Source organism: Corythoichthys intestinalis, chromosome 13 (genome assembly GCF_030265065.1).
Source record: "Corythoichthys intestinalis isolate RoL2023-P3 chromosome 13, ASM3026506v1, whole genome shotgun sequence".
Classification (NCBI taxonomy): Eukaryota; Metazoa; Chordata; class Actinopteri; order Syngnathiformes; family Syngnathidae; genus Corythoichthys; species Corythoichthys intestinalis.
In genome coordinates this window covers 1,387,590-1,402,605 of record NC_080407.1, presented here as the reverse complement: position 1 = coordinate 1,402,605, position 15,016 = coordinate 1,387,590, and the positions used below count along the sequence as shown (strand labels likewise).

The 15,016-nt window shown below is 42.3% G+C and overlaps 1 protein-coding gene and 1 long non-coding RNA gene across 5 annotated transcripts; both read right to left on the bottom strand.

Moving 5' to 3' along the window:
* Window positions 1-253: 253 nt before the first annotated feature.
* Window positions 254-4,882, bottom strand: LOC130929168 (E3 ubiquitin-protein ligase TRIM35-like). Of its 3 annotated transcripts, none has more exons than XM_057856148.1 (7): window positions 3,130-4,882; window positions 2,276-2,371; window positions 1,989-2,219; window positions 1,885-1,907; window positions 1,703-1,821; window positions 702-781; window positions 254-457 (listed from the first exon to the last, which is right to left on the bottom strand). In XM_057856148.1, the coding sequence occupies exons 1-7, from the start codon at window positions 3,553-3,555 to the stop codon at window positions 341-343; spliced, it is 1,092 nt and encodes a 363-aa protein (XP_057712131.1). In that variant the 5' UTR covers window positions 3,556-4,882; the 3' UTR covers window positions 254-340. The 3 variants fall into 3 exon arrangements, 2 of the variants coding, with proteins under 2 accessions (XP_057712131.1, XP_057712132.1); XM_057856149.1 differs by having other exon boundaries at window positions 254-481; window positions 3,130-3,956; XR_009066830.1 differs by having other exon boundaries at window positions 418-481; window positions 702-1,821; window positions 3,130-3,959.
* Window positions 4,883-4,895: 13 nt separating this feature from the next.
* LOC130929171 (uncharacterized) lies at window positions 4,896-11,496 on the bottom strand. Of its 2 annotated transcripts, none has more exons than XR_009066831.1 (7): window positions 11,273-11,496; window positions 8,748-8,816; window positions 7,778-7,873; window positions 7,353-7,551; window positions 7,200-7,268; window positions 7,067-7,129; window positions 4,896-6,935 (listed from the first exon to the last, which is right to left on the bottom strand). It is a non-coding gene; the product is annotated as an uncharacterized LOC130929171 (long non-coding RNA). The 2 variants fall into 2 exon arrangements; XR_009066832.1 differs by having other exon boundaries at window positions 7,353-7,468.
* Between the last annotated feature and the right edge of the window lie 3,520 nt (window positions 11,497-15,016).

Sequence of the window (15,016 nt, the reverse complement as noted above, 5' to 3'; positions counted from 1 at the left end):
GATTTCAAATGAGTTTATCATCAATCCGTTTGACGTCAGTGGCGAATGAATGTTTGTTCGCAACCAACCCTCCAGCTTCAAATGGATTGGACGTCCATCAGTGGTAGCCAATGAGTTAAATGTGAACAATATTTCATTGCAAATAATGCTCGTTTAAAAACCCTGTAAAACTGCAAGTACTTAGTTTAGCGATACCTTCAACCACAATACTGACAAAGTTTGTTTTTTTCCAAAGAAATGAAGTCGACACGAATTCATTACAAAAGGTTTTTTTAATCACTTCCAGCTAATTGTGATTGTGTAATATCAGTCTGCGCGTGTTGCGCCACCATTCGCATGTTCACTTGGCGTTCTGTCGAAGCCACAAAGTTTGGAGAAGAAAAAAAGAAAGGAAGAAAAAGAGAAACAGCAGACAGCCTCCGAAGACGGCCTTGGTGGCATCCGATCCGTAGATGGCCTACAAGCCAACAAAGAAAGACAGCTTTGCACAAAAAGTGCAGAGCCCAATGGACGTAAACAAACACTAAATAATCCGAAACAAAAAACAACGGCACACTCATCGACCAGCGAAGGAGACCATGTCAATACATCAGGCAAACTGGTGTGCTACATATCAGAGTTAAATCTTAACAGTCCTGGTTGGTTTGACTATTCATCATGTACACGTGTCAACAAATTAGGACCGCTAAATGGACACTTACCACCTCGTCGTCATCATCTTCGAGGTAGTCTACCTCATCATAGTCGTCATATTCTGCTTTTCCTTGTAACTGGCGGCCATCTTGGAACACGGGACCAATGGTTGGAAACAAAACTTGTTAGTCTTTACCAATACCTCGATTTTAGTAGTATTTGGACAATGCTAATCTAGAACGTTAATTGACAACGATATTCCCAGTTATGTTTGTCACTTGTAGATGGTAATGGTATCCAATGGAAATATCAATGTAGTTAGTAACATCCCCTTGTTTCAGGTAGGGATGTAAATAAGCAATTTCATGCCAATGCGATGTATTGACTGCTTTGGCACCAGTTTCAATGAGATTTGAATGGATTTCTGATGGGAAAAATGACCCAGAGTGAATCGTCATATTGTAATGATTCCCTTTATGCATCAGCATATTGCGATGATTCCCTTTTATGACTGTAATCTTGTAATCTTCGCCACTTTGGCGTCCTTGTGATGTATGATTACAAAACATGTATCAAAACACGTGTAACAATGGGCAAGTGGCTCGACATCTGAGGTAAGGGACTGACCATCTCTGACCTCACGTGATGCACCACTATAAGAGCTGGGATTTTTCCCTCTTCGGTTCGAGTCTGCCGTGGATGTCGTACGAATTGCTCGGCCTGTATTCCTCTGCAGCTCTACCGGGGTGTCGGCTCTATGCCCACTTGTCAACGGTAAGAGTTTTGATTGCTCAAAGGAATATCTTGTGTACTTAGTAGCGCGGGGACTTTAGAAGTGACAATATATATCTAGCATTATTTTTGTTCTTGCTTTCTTCCTTTTTCTACATTAAACATTGTATATTTCGCAAAAGTGTGCGTGTTACTGCGAACCCGGAAACAAAATTTCTTTCGCAAAAGTGTGACACGGAAATTTCGTAAAACAATTTCATCTGACAAATTGTGCACAATCTGTTCCATTTGACTTCATACAAACTAGAAAACGAGGTGACGCCAATGGGCTCCTCACCCTTCTTGACAATGTCCCGCATTTTCTCCCACACGTGGAAGCTCAGCGAGCCCAAGTATTTGGCCTCGTCCACGAGGCAGCCCGAAATGGCGGCGCGGCCGTCCAGTTGAATGTCGGCGCTGCGGAAAACACGTCAATTTCTCATTTGAGCGTCTGCGAGAGGAGACTTGCCAGATCTTTACCCAGGTGTTGCACCCTTTCCTTTCTGAAAGAAAAGAGCAAAGTATCCATCTGAAATGAGTGTTTTGCTATTTGTGAAAGCCATCAAAGATTGGTAGGTTTACACCTTGAGGACGGAGACGCTGGTGGACGCCATCTTTTCCTCAACGGCCCGTACGGCGTCGCCGAGCGCCTTGAGGCGGCCGTTGACGTCGTCCACCTTGGCGCGCGCCGCCCGGGTCTTCTGCTCCACCTCCTTACGCAGGACGGCCACGCGGGCTTCCTCCTCGGCCATCAGGAAGCGACGCAATCGAGAGAACTCTTCTCGCATGCGCTTCTCCACGAAGCGCGCCTGCACCTGCGGGAGCGCAAAAGCGGCGTCACGCCTGACATGGGCGCCACCTCGCGGCTCACCTGGATGTGCTCTTCTGTGTCCGCGTGGGTGGACTTGGCGGCGTCCAGGGCTGCTACTTTCTCACACAGGGAGCGGCGCTCCATCTCCAGTTTCACCTGAGTAACATTTTGGACCACGTGAAATTACTATTCTTATTGACTGCGACAGATGTCCGATCCATTTGAACCGGAAGGGCTGGCAGATGTGTCTGTGGGCCCCAGGTAAAGTATGTATCAAAAGACATGATTTTAACTTGGCTGAAGAGAATGTCACCGGCCGCTAGGGGGCAGTGGCTTCCTGTAGTAATGTTAATCCTACTAACGGGGAGAATGAGCAGTTGGGATGCTGGTATTATTGATGCTCCTGGTTCCCTCATGAACAAATACCCCATCTTTGTCAATAAATGGATATTATAAATTGACATTGAGGGGTATTTCTTCATTCAATCATATCGTGGCTGCCAATTTAAGGCAAATCTAGGTAACTTTTCAGCCTTTATAAAACATTCTCATCACATTTGTCGACTGACAACTCGTTGACTAAAGGAAGGCTACCAGCATAAAAGGACACTCAAGAATAAACATTGGCCCGGCTTTCGCGCTGAAGTTACCTAGTGTTGCTTTAAATGACTTAATTGTGTGATAAATTAAGACTTTTATTTTTTTACTGACAATTTTTGTCATTGTCAAGTTAAGCATAACTTTAACCGTCGTCCATTCATTTGGCTGATTTTATCCGTCTGCTTTTGTTACTAGAAGACGTCCAATCCATTTGAAGTGGGAAGCGAATATTGAAATGGTAAATGAACGCCTGTTGCGGGCAGTCATTGAAAAATGTTTCTCAGTTTGGACGTCATACAGAAATTTGACAGTACCTTGAGGTCGGCCATGGCCTCCTTGACAGGGCAACATTCGTGTCGTTTGTGTCTCTTGGAAGTTTTGCAAACTACGCAAATGGGCTCCTGGTCGACACGGCAGAAGAGTGTGAGCTCCTTGCGGTGAATGAGGCACATCTCCCTGGGTCTGTAGTCGAAATCACCGTCGTCATCATCACTCCCGTCGTCTTCGTCCTGTACGAGAGCCTCGCAGAGGTTCCTGATGGTCAAACTGGGCACCGGCTCCCCTCGTGCCGGGCGCCGACACAGCGGGCAATCGCGGGTCTGGTTCTGCCGTGCCCAGTGACGCTTGAGGCAGGGGCCGCAGAAGCTGTGGCTGCACTTGAGGACCACCGGCTCCTTGAAGATCTCGCAACAGATGGTGCATGACAGGTCGGCGGCTGGAAGCGGAATACGGAACGCCATTTGCTCGGATAAGTGCGCTTCCCAAGTGCTTCACAGTCAACAATGGTGACATTGGGCTTCTTTTTAGGTGACGAGGGGAGCTCAAAGCATAAAGGCATTTGCTCCGGGATGCTCATACCGAGCGATGGATATGTTGCTTGAGCGCCCTCTTGTGGCCACAGGTCCGTGTAACTTTCAGCCGTTCATTTTGCATTCTAATTTTGGAAATCGAAAAACGAGCCCCCAAATCCGTTTTTCGTTTTTGGATTCTAAAACGAAAGATTATAAAACAGATATGGAATGAACGAACACAGCCGCGCGCCATATATTAGAGAGAGCAACAACTATTTTCCTTCCTCAAAAGACCAAAGTCCGGTATTCTTCCTCATTTAAATATAAAAATGTTAAAATCCGTCATCAACATACTGTTTAAAATGAAGACAACTAATCTAAGAATCACATTTTATAAATCAATTTGAAATGAAGTTATGAATTCAAAATGAGGAAAGCTGAGGATTTGTTTTTTCACATTTAGATTGAAATATGTTTCGCATGTCCTCTGGAGAGGAAACACTGTTTTGTGTCCACTTAAAATGCATTTTCATAGTAACCAGAGTTCTTGGAAGCAAAGAAGTCATTCCGCCCACCAGTCGCTGGTAGATAAGTGGATTAAAATGAGCCATTTCACTTGATCTGCCATTGAAAGAGATATACGTCCTATCCATTTGAAGTGAGAGGGAAGGTTCATTCGCCACCCTCCCACATAAATGCATTGGAGTGATTTCAATTCCAAACATGATTAACAGGACGACTTTGAGTTTTCATAATTTTCCCATCGATTCCGTCATAGCTCATATTTGAATCAAAACGTTCCGGCCTCAGATGAGTCTATTTATACCTGCAGTGCATTGTGGGATGCATCCAAGATGGCCGACTGACAACACACTGTGTGTGTTTCGTCTTTTTGTGTGTGCACATTTTGGCTGTTCTATGGGTTCTCAAGGTCAAGAAACAGAAAATAATCGCTCTTTGGACGACGCAAGTTGCTGACAGTCTCGGTCAACTGTCGGTTTGCAGTTGGAGCACTGTTTGACTGGTGTTAACATCTGTGCAACTGCAAAGGATGACAGCTGACTCCAACTCTGGTGAATGGAGTGTCGCGGAGAGAGCAAATAAGAAGGTTGCGTGCCCGGGTTTGTTTGGAAAAGTCTTGGTTGTTGATATCAAATGGCTTTACATGGTCAACTGCCAGTCAAAAGGCGACGCCTGGCTTTCATGGGACAAACGTTACGTGATGAGATTCCATCACCGTCAATCACCTTTATCCCGATAATAACTGAGACAAAACAGTTTCTTTTGTTTTTACTGTTGTGGCAGTGCAAGTTGTTCGTCCAACGCATTTAGATTGTGCTTTTGATCCTACTTTTGAGGCATTGTAAAATATTCACGCTTTGGACCGACCGTTTTTGACAGAAATCCAAATTGTGACGTTTCAATGCCTTTGACAGTGAAAAACGTCCAAACCAAATGCATGACAGCGAATTGGAAAGATGAAAAAATGTTTTATATGCTGCAGTTGATCATTGATTGCTCATCAAAATGCTGTCCAGTGATGACCCACAAAATGGCATCAGCCCAAACGGGGGACAAAAAATGTTAATATGTCCGAGGTCACCTTGGATGCATTAGGATGAAATATGATGGTGTGTCTCGGCTCAACGGTTGAGCGCCCCGTTAACTGCCAGCACACATCACATCACAAAGTCCACATCACAAACACAACACACGTGATGATAGAGAAGAGACATTTCATGTAATGGGACACTCCATATGTATACAGTTATGAAGCACTCGGGCTGAGAATAAACACTTCCAAATATGAGAGCATGGTCCTCAATGGGAATAAGGTGTTATGCCCTGTCCAGGTCATGGATGAGGTCCTTCACTAAAATGGAGTATCGTGAGTGAAGGAAGGATGGAGAGACTCAGTTGTAGGCACTGGGTGGGTGTAACGTGTGGAAGGAGTGAAGACAAAATGTTGACCTAGGTGATTCTAGTCATTGCTAATTTCTATAAATTCTATTGCCAATTATAGTATGGATTCCTGGTGCTACTTGTCGGTGTAGTAATACTATGAATATTGAATATTTTTCCCGCGGAACCCGATCTCAGATGGCCGAATGGTTAAAACTATTGACTTCCACCCAGTCAACCAGGGTACGATTCCGACATAGTCCCGCATTCGTCGAACCTGGATACGAGCGGACCTATGGCCAAGAATGTAACCATTCGGCCAACGTGCCACGCTCACACACCGTATCGGAAGTTATATTCATCCTTTATTTTAGCCATGAGGACCTGTGTTCATACTGTGTTGTAGGTATAATACAGAAACACATATTGTTTACGTCATCTCCGTTGTAGCCTTGTGGTTAAGGTCTGGCCCGTGCAAGCGAGCGTAGCGGGTTCGCGTCCAGCGATTACCGCTTTTAAATTCGTCACCGTTTTTTCACTCGATGTGGACTTTTCCTATTTCTTTTTAGTTTAACGATGACGTCATTGCCGGAAACGTATTTAAGCTGCAAGAAATTGAGCACTCGTTCTTTTCCATCCTGCTGCCAGCTCTCGTCGCCACCTGATTGCCGCGCTCCGCACGTTACCACAAAGTAAGTCATCCAAATCATTCTTTAACCTCCCAATTGCTACTTTTTCATTTCTTTTTGACACTAATTCACGTTTTGAGCGTGCTAAAAGCTCGCCAGCGTGTTTTTTATGTTTGTTTGCAGGACGGCGGCGGTCTACTTCGAGGGAACAAGAGCGTGCTAATAAGACATTCATTCGACGAATACAAACAAATGCAGGCGTTTAACTGAATGAGGTACAAACTTAAATACATCGAACCATGTTCTGTGAGTAAATTGCACTTTCTCCTCACAGGATTGACGCCAATATTTCCGACATCTGTGGACAAGAGCGCCGTTTGACCGGAGGTAAGCTGCGGGAAAAACTCACGATTACCATTAAAACTAATCAAGTATTCTATTTTTGTCCGCAGGTTCTCATCTTAAAGCGAATGGGCAAATTGATTCTAAACGACCGAATTAGCTTACCAATTGTTTTACCTTTTCTGTTGCAGGCCACTGTCAAGATGTCCGCCTCGGATCACAGGTGAAACAAGCAAACACATGCACCAACGCGTGCAAATCTCATTTAGTCTTTTAATTTCTTTCAGCACGTGTCGAGGAGATGCAATGTCCAAGGTAAGGACGCCTGAAATCATTTGCGATGGCCATTTCTAATAGTCCCCCCCCCCTCTTTCCCTTGTGCGCAGTCACGAGAACCACCTGGTTTGATTTCATCAAGATGGACGTGGGAGGCCACGTCTACAGGGTTTGAGCACGCTGCAAAACAAAATGGCGGATGTTAACATTTTAAACATTGAACTGAACATATTTTTGTTTTCCAGGCAGGCCACCCAAAGCGGCATTCAAGTAAGCAGGTAAACCTTCCCCTCAATTTGCATAGAGCTCACCTGCTTCTTATTTTGTGTGCAGGGCTCCTTGCCGTCATGGAGGCGGATTGCCAAATCCTCCACCTGTGAGACAAACGACTTCCACTTGAACTGTCTTAAATGTTGAAACATTATTGAAATAAAAATGTCTGACCGTTCCCTCTTCTCTCAGAACTGTTGTCCTGGCAGGAGTGGAAGAGGCTGCAAGGCGCTCGTCGACGTCCTTCGAGCCAAAGATCCAAAAGAAAGAAAAATGGCAATAAAAATCTTTGACAAAACTATTTTAGCTTGCAGACTATCTACTTACACTGAATGTTTACTCATTTCAGGTGGACAGACTCATCCAAATGAGTGTGCAGATTTTTAGGTGTTGTGAATTGAGAAGTTGACGCCATCGAGGTCACGTGAGTTCAATCGCATCTCCTGCACAAAAATGAACTCCTCAACATGGTCTTTTTTTTTTTTTTTTTTTAAAGGTCCACACGACTTCGACTGGATCCAAGAGCCTATTGGAGAAGGGAACATGTAAGTGTTCAACTCATTTAAAGTTGATGAGTTTAAAATCTTCATGACTTCAAATATTCTTCCGCAGGGATTGCAGTCAATGTTCCAGTCATGCAATGTGGGAACTTTGTCAGTCCCAGAAAGAAAACTGTCCTCTTCCTCATGGGTGAGTTTCATATCTGCTGAATTCATTTGCTGCACAACAAATTCACTTAACTTTTGACTTACCTTTTTTTTCTTCTCCCCCCTTTAGAATCCCCACGCTGGTCTGTGATGCTCCTGTTGGCCGACGAGTAAGAGTTGTATTTTTCCATGTGTGCTTGTCTGAAATGAAAAATAAAAGATTAAAAAAAGCATTCCATTTCAACTCTCATTTCTCAAACATCAATAAAAACAAACCATTCTTGATACAAAAATATCTAAATGAATAATACCTTTTTTTAATCTTTTTTTTTTTCTATAAATGGGAGGCGTGGCTATGCAAATGACCTAGCACAGGGCAAGCGGATTGGTGGGTTTGTGGAATAGTGGGTGGGGTTACACAAATAGAAAATTATGATTGGCTGAGGCTTTGTGACTAAGGAAGCAGCCTGCAATCTGATTGGCTCTCAGTTGGTGGGCGGGGCTACTTTAGAATAAATTTGCATGGGTGTGGTTTGGCGCGAAGAAGGCGTGGTTTTGTCCAAAAAACGGTTTTTTTAGCGAAAAGTGGGCGTGGTTTTGAAAGCTAGTAATTTTTGATTGGTTAATTTTGTGGGAGGGGCGTGGCTAAGAAAATACTGTTTTCTGATTGGTTTTTGTATTGGTGGGCGTGGTTAGGGCGGGTCTAAGCAATGCCGTGGGTGTGGCTAAGCAAAAATTCTAAGCGCGCTGATTGGATGACTAAGTTGTGACAGACTGGGTTGCCGGGCAGATTTTTGGGCTCTCCGAAGCCAGTTTTTCTCAGCTTTCTGAGAGCTCCGCTTGTCATGCATTTTAGACCCAAAAAAGACCAATTTTCAACCACAAAACCTATTTTAAACTTAGTGGGGGTGTGTTAAGCAAGAAAAGACAAAGACTCCAATTAAAGTTGAACAATATATTGTACAAAAACAGCATCTTTTTTTACCATTTCTCAACATTTGACATGCCATACATGACCAGAACAGCAGTAGACATCAGTGTTACATTGCTTTAGGAGATGTGTGACATCACATACCGAGCGAGTGCGCTCGCATTTGTCCGGATGCTTCTAGTGGCTGTGTACTCATCCAAAACCTCTCCGATCCTGTTATGAAAACAAAAAGAAGAGCAGTCAGTGATGATCTTTGCGTCTGAATCACATGATAGAAAACAACATAGCTTGCCAGGTACTAACAAGTAAGAGTTTATACATTCAAATGTTGCTCATTTCATGACAAGACCTTGACAACACATTAATTTTTCATCCGCAATATGATAGCCAGCAGTCATAAGTTACAAAAAAAATAAATTACAATCGCTATGTACCTAATGTTTTGATCAATTTGGTAATGTCATTAGTTACACTTGGGAGGGTTGGCACTTTCATAACCACACATGACATTATCTGCAACGCAGAAACTAAACCGAGGGTTCACCAAAAAGTTTGCACAATTGGGAACCATCGTTTGTCTGGGTTATGGACGGAGGGCAAATAGACAACACATCAATTTTTAATCCGCAATAAGATAACCAGCATTCATGAGTCAAAAAGAAAAAAAAACATTTAATTTGTACCTAATATTTTGCTCAATTTGGACATGTCATTAGTGACACTTGGGAGGGGGGCACTCTCCTAGCCACACAGGACATTATCTGTAAAGCTGAAACAAGACCAAGGTTTTACCAAATTTTTTTGGGACAATTGTGACAATTAATTTGTCACACTTAGAGGGGCTGCGGGTTGTGCGGCTGAAAACACATGAATTTTCCATCTACAATATGATAGCCTCCACTTTCAATAATAAAAAAAAAAAACAAATAACAAGCACTACTATATACCTAATATTTTGACCAATTTGGTCATGTCATGAGTGACACTTGGGAGGGGGGAGGAGGACACTCTCATAGCCACACATGACATTATCTGCAAAGCTGAAATAAAACCGAGGCTTTACTTAATATTTTGGACAATTGGGAACCATCATTTGTCACACTTGGGGGTACCGGGGGAGGAAGGGAGGCGCTGACAACCTGAATTTTCCATCCACAATACGATAGCCTGCTCACATAAGTTGAAAAAAAAAATTACAATCACTTTTAACTAATATTTTGACCAATTTGGTCATGTCATTAGTTACACTTGCGGGGGAGGGGGGCACTGTCATAGCCACGCATAACATTATCTGCAAAGCTGAAATAAAACCGAGGCTTTACTTAATATTTTCAACAATTGGAAACCATAATTTGTCATAATTTGTGTTTGGTACGGGGGGGGGGGGGGGGGGGGGGGGAGTTGACAACCTGAATTTTCCATCCACATCATGATAGCCTGCACACATATGTTGAACAAAGATGTAACTAATATTTTGACCAATTTGGTCATGTCATTAGTTACACTTGGGGAGGGTGTGACTCATAACCACACATGACATTTTCTGCTAAGCTGAAACAACACTGAAGGCTTACCTAATATTTTGGACAATTGAAAATCATCATTTATCACATTTGAGAGCTTGGATGAGGGGCTAAAGATGTGAATACTTCACTTGGTACACTTGGGGGGCACTAAATTGTGACTCCTGCTTATATACATTGGGTAGATATTGATGGCTCATCCTTGATATCTAGCTCCTGAAGCCAAGTGACTATGTACACATGGATGAGACAGTACTCAGATTGTACATCAAATTTGGACCATTTCAAAAAAGTACTCATGGGCACCAAAGTGGACAGTAGGGACACCAAGCTATCTTGCTCGCATAAAATTCTGCACTCCAATAACATGTTTGAGCTTGAAAATGCATGAAATGAAGTGAATGTTTTCTGGTGGGCGGAGCTAAGCAAGCCCCTTGACATATTATCAAATAAAGTTGTCCAATTTTCAGGCGTCAAATGCATGGTAAGTGACGGTGGAGTGTCTAGAGAAGCAGTTTGGCCTTTAATACGAGCACTTTCCGTCATTTCACGCATTTTCCAAGTCGCCACTCTCGCCGTCGGCATGAGCTGAGCTCGCCGGCTCGGACCAGAGTTCAAACTTCGACTCAAACCCTTACAATCCCCTTGCCTTCCAAGCCACGCTCTGGGAGCGCTGCGGTAGCCCCGCCCACTCCCCCGCCTTCGATGTAATTTTGGGTATAGCTCCGCCCAGTTGAACAAACAACAGCCCAGTACTAACACGCCCACTCGGCAGAGCCGTATACAACTAAATTGCCAAACGCCAACCCACTTGCAAAAACACGTGGATAGTACAACGCCGGTCAAAGCACTTCAGTTCTCAAGCATTTATTCCATCGTCAGCGCTTGTCCTCATTGTGTGATATTTAAAAGCATTTCAAGGTAAATATCTGAGATCACTCGAAATAAGTTCTCAGTGTTTTGCAGGTCGTCTGTTAAGTTGAAAAACAACATGACTGATTGTTTGATGGAAGCGTGCTTTGGATTACTGAATAGATCACGCTTTGATAGGATCAAGACAACTGAGGAACAAGTTCAAAAGACGACAATGGGTCTTTTCTAGCACATTCAAACGGCCATGGAGAAGAAAACTGCAGCCATTCTTACCTTTTGTTGTGCAGGTTGACGGACGGCAGCCGACGACGTGGAAATAACTCCTTGTTTTTGGACATCCGCGTTCGTAATCCATCAAAAAGGAATTACTTGACGCTAACGTAACATCACTGTTTCAGATCGCGTGCTAAAGCACGCAAAATGAACGTGTACGAATAAACAACACGCCAAACAAAACTGTTTACACATCGCACGCCAAACAAAAGATGCTCCATTTCCTTTTCCGGTCTGTGATTTACTTCCGGGTCACAAACTTTCTTAAAAATATACCTGTGCCGCGGATAAAGTGTCATTGTGAATATGTATTCTCTTGGGCTATGAAGGTTTAAACCACTCATAGAAAAGCTAGAGCATCGCGGATGTGAGAACGCATGCAACGTGTACAGTATTGCAAACCAGTTGCAGTGCCACCAAATTCCCACAGGAGGGCAGCTTTGAAACAAACATATTGTGCTATCATTTTTTGGGTAAACATTTCAAGATTTCTATTTTCTCCTACGGTACTTTGAAATTTTACGATTATTGAAAAGCCGAAAGTAAAAGAAGAAGAAGAAGAAGCACTGTAAAGGGCACCTCAATTTTTTGTACAATTGTATCATGACATTAACGGCATTCTTTCATAAAGTGCATTTTCTCTGCGAATAACCTACTGTAATCCAAATTACCCCCACAGGGTGGCAGCATTGCAACGTGTATTGCATTTATGCATTTCGAATAACCAGTTGCAGTTTCACCAAATCCCCACAAGGAGGACAGATTCGAGACAAATACGAATTCTGCTATCATTTTTTTGTAAACATTTTCAAGTTGTCTATATTTTATTAATTCGCAATTTTACTATTTGCACTGTAAAAAGCACCTCATTTTTGTACAAGTGTGCAATGACAGTTAAGGCATTGGTTCATAAAGTGCATTTTCTCAGTGAATAATCAGATGCAGGGCAGCATTGCAACATGTATGCAACATGTAACATGCTGAGGTGCAGTGACTCGTCAAACGAAGTTGCAATTCCAAATTATTCCCACATAAGGGCAGTATTGCAACATGTATTGTGCTGAGGTGCAGTAAATCGTCAAACGAAGTTGCAGTTTCATTTATTCCCCACAGGAGGGCAGCTTTGAGACAAATATTGTCTCATACAAGGTGTAAAAAAAAGTATTACATAATATAGTGACTTGATGAGGTTCCCCTTATTTATAAGATTTCGGGGAAAAGACGTTTGGCGCCCTCATCCCCACTTTCTGATTGGCCGTCGTCTTGTGGGCATGGCTTCAAGCAAACACTTTCATGAGTACGCTCACTAAATGTGACGTCATCATTCATTTTTATTAGGTACAGGGCATATTTGTCCCCCCTGCACCACTTTCTGATTGACTGTGACCTCTTGTCATAGCGGTCTCAGGCAGCCACCTCATGGATAGAATAATTTATTAGGAATGATTCAGGTCAGAATGGTCTGAGGCAACCACTTTATGGATAGCATGACAAATTCGGAGATTAAAAAAACTTTATTGAGCCTAATAGGTGATATAGGGAGAAAAGATGGCCACAGTACAGCAATAGCAATAAAACAAGAATTCATGAAGTCAATACAGTCGATAAAATGCATTTTAAAGGACTTTGTCTAGCAAAGTAATAAAAAAGGCATTCAAAGACTATTATAGATATTTAAAAATCAGTTATATGAACACTTTATATTTGCTCTTAAGCAAAAACACAGAATGCAGTTAAAAACCTACCAATATATTTAATGACATTTTTAAAAGCCAAAGCTTTGGACTTTATTAAGAAGAGTTTAATCAAAAACTTTATTCTTTAATAGATCCTCACTCATTTTCCCCCAAACAAATACCTCCTTACTCCATTTTCCTAAATTCCTTCAACTAGGATCAATTACAAATATAATTGTATAAGTAAATAAAGATGTGTATTATATGTACAAAATAAAACTATTAGAAGACAGCTAGCTAAATGTGACCTAAAAAACATTAAAAAATACTTTGGCATTATCCTTGCATTGTAAATCCATAAATCTGGAATAATTAAACTGACCAATCCTGTAAAGTGTAAAATAAGTTGGTATGACATCCTATTCTGCACATGCATCCAACATATTAACAGAGTAGGGCTACGTGATCGAGTTGAGCAATCCAGTAACAGCTCCACCACAGACCTGGCTGGCCTGACCGCATCAGACGTGCTGCTGCTGCTCCTCGTCATCTGTAGTGGACTGTGACCCGACTGCAATGATGATGGCAAGTAATTCTCAGTTTTGCACTCGGTGCCCTTTTAAGTGCAAAACGGAGGCCATCTTCCAGCTCCATCCAGCCAGACCACGTCTGCCAGATTAAGCCACAGGCTGGCCAAGGGACCGTCCAAGCCCGCAGTCTTCGACAGAGAACAAATACACCATAGCAAAACAAAGCAACCATTACAGCATAATCACATATTTGTCTTTTTTATCAAGCTCACGCAAACGCCGCACAAGAAGGCCCGTTTCTGTACAAGGGTCAGAGTCGTTCCATTAATTGAGGGGGAAAATCTTTTGGGAAAACATGCAGATCTATAACAAAACATTTGATAGCTCAGCCAGTTTTCTGGTCTGTTGACTCCACTTTGTGTACCTGCCTAGAATGTCCACCTCCTCCTTTCTTCACAAAACATAAAAGGTCTCAAGTTCAGCTTTTTTTTTTTTTTTTTTTGCTCAGTCTTCCATTTCTATCACACAACATAACATCTAACATTCCTCACTTTTTCATCAGACTGTCTGTGGACCCCTACAGTTGGGGCCTCTTTTGCGGCCGCTGACTCTGTGTTCGCATTCATGCTGGCAGTGTCCACCGCCATCGGTGTCTACTACGCCTGGATCGACCGGGAGCTCGGACGACTTCCCGACGGGCGGACGACGGCTCTCGACTCTGCCAGTCTCTTTGTCGCTGACTGCCAGCTTCATGTCGGCCATCACGATGCTCTCACACCCTGCAGAGACAAGAAAGAATCATCAGTCTAAGGTGTAACTCGAAATGTCTTTCTGTAGGTGTACAGCTACGGGGCCAGCATTGTATTTTACAGTCGGTCTTATTTCATGACCATGGTGGTGACATCTGGGGTCTTCCTTCCAGTAGTCTACAGACTGTCCATCACCAGCACTTATGAGATACGAACTTTAAAGCATACACAGTGCTTTTAATTCGTCTTCTGTCTAGTATCTGGGACTCAGTTTTAACAACATGTAATTTCTGAAGCAATCCTTATTATACATGGTCGTTTTTTTGACAGAAAAAAAGCCTTACCATACTTTTTTTTGAGGGAAAAAAAAGCCTTGCTTACCATGGTCGTTTTTTAAGAAAAAAATAAAGCCTCACTTTTCATCGTTTTTTGATTTTAAAAAAAGCCTTACTATACATGGTCGTTTTTTGTTTTTGTTTTTTTTTTTAGAAAGAAAGCGTTACTATACATGGTCGTTTTTTGAAGAAAAAAAGCTTTACTCTACATGGTCTTTTTTAAAGAAAAACAAGCCTTACCATACAAGGTCGTTTTTTTTTAAAAGAAAAAAAGCCTAACTATACATGGTCTTTTTTTAAAGAAAAAAAAAAGCCTTACCATACATGGTTTTTTTTTTTTTTTTTTTTTTAGAAAAAAAAGCCTGTCTATACATGGTTGTTTTTTTTAAAGAAAAAAAGCCTGTCTATACATGGTCATTTTTAGAAGAAAAAAAGCCTTACTATACATGGTCGT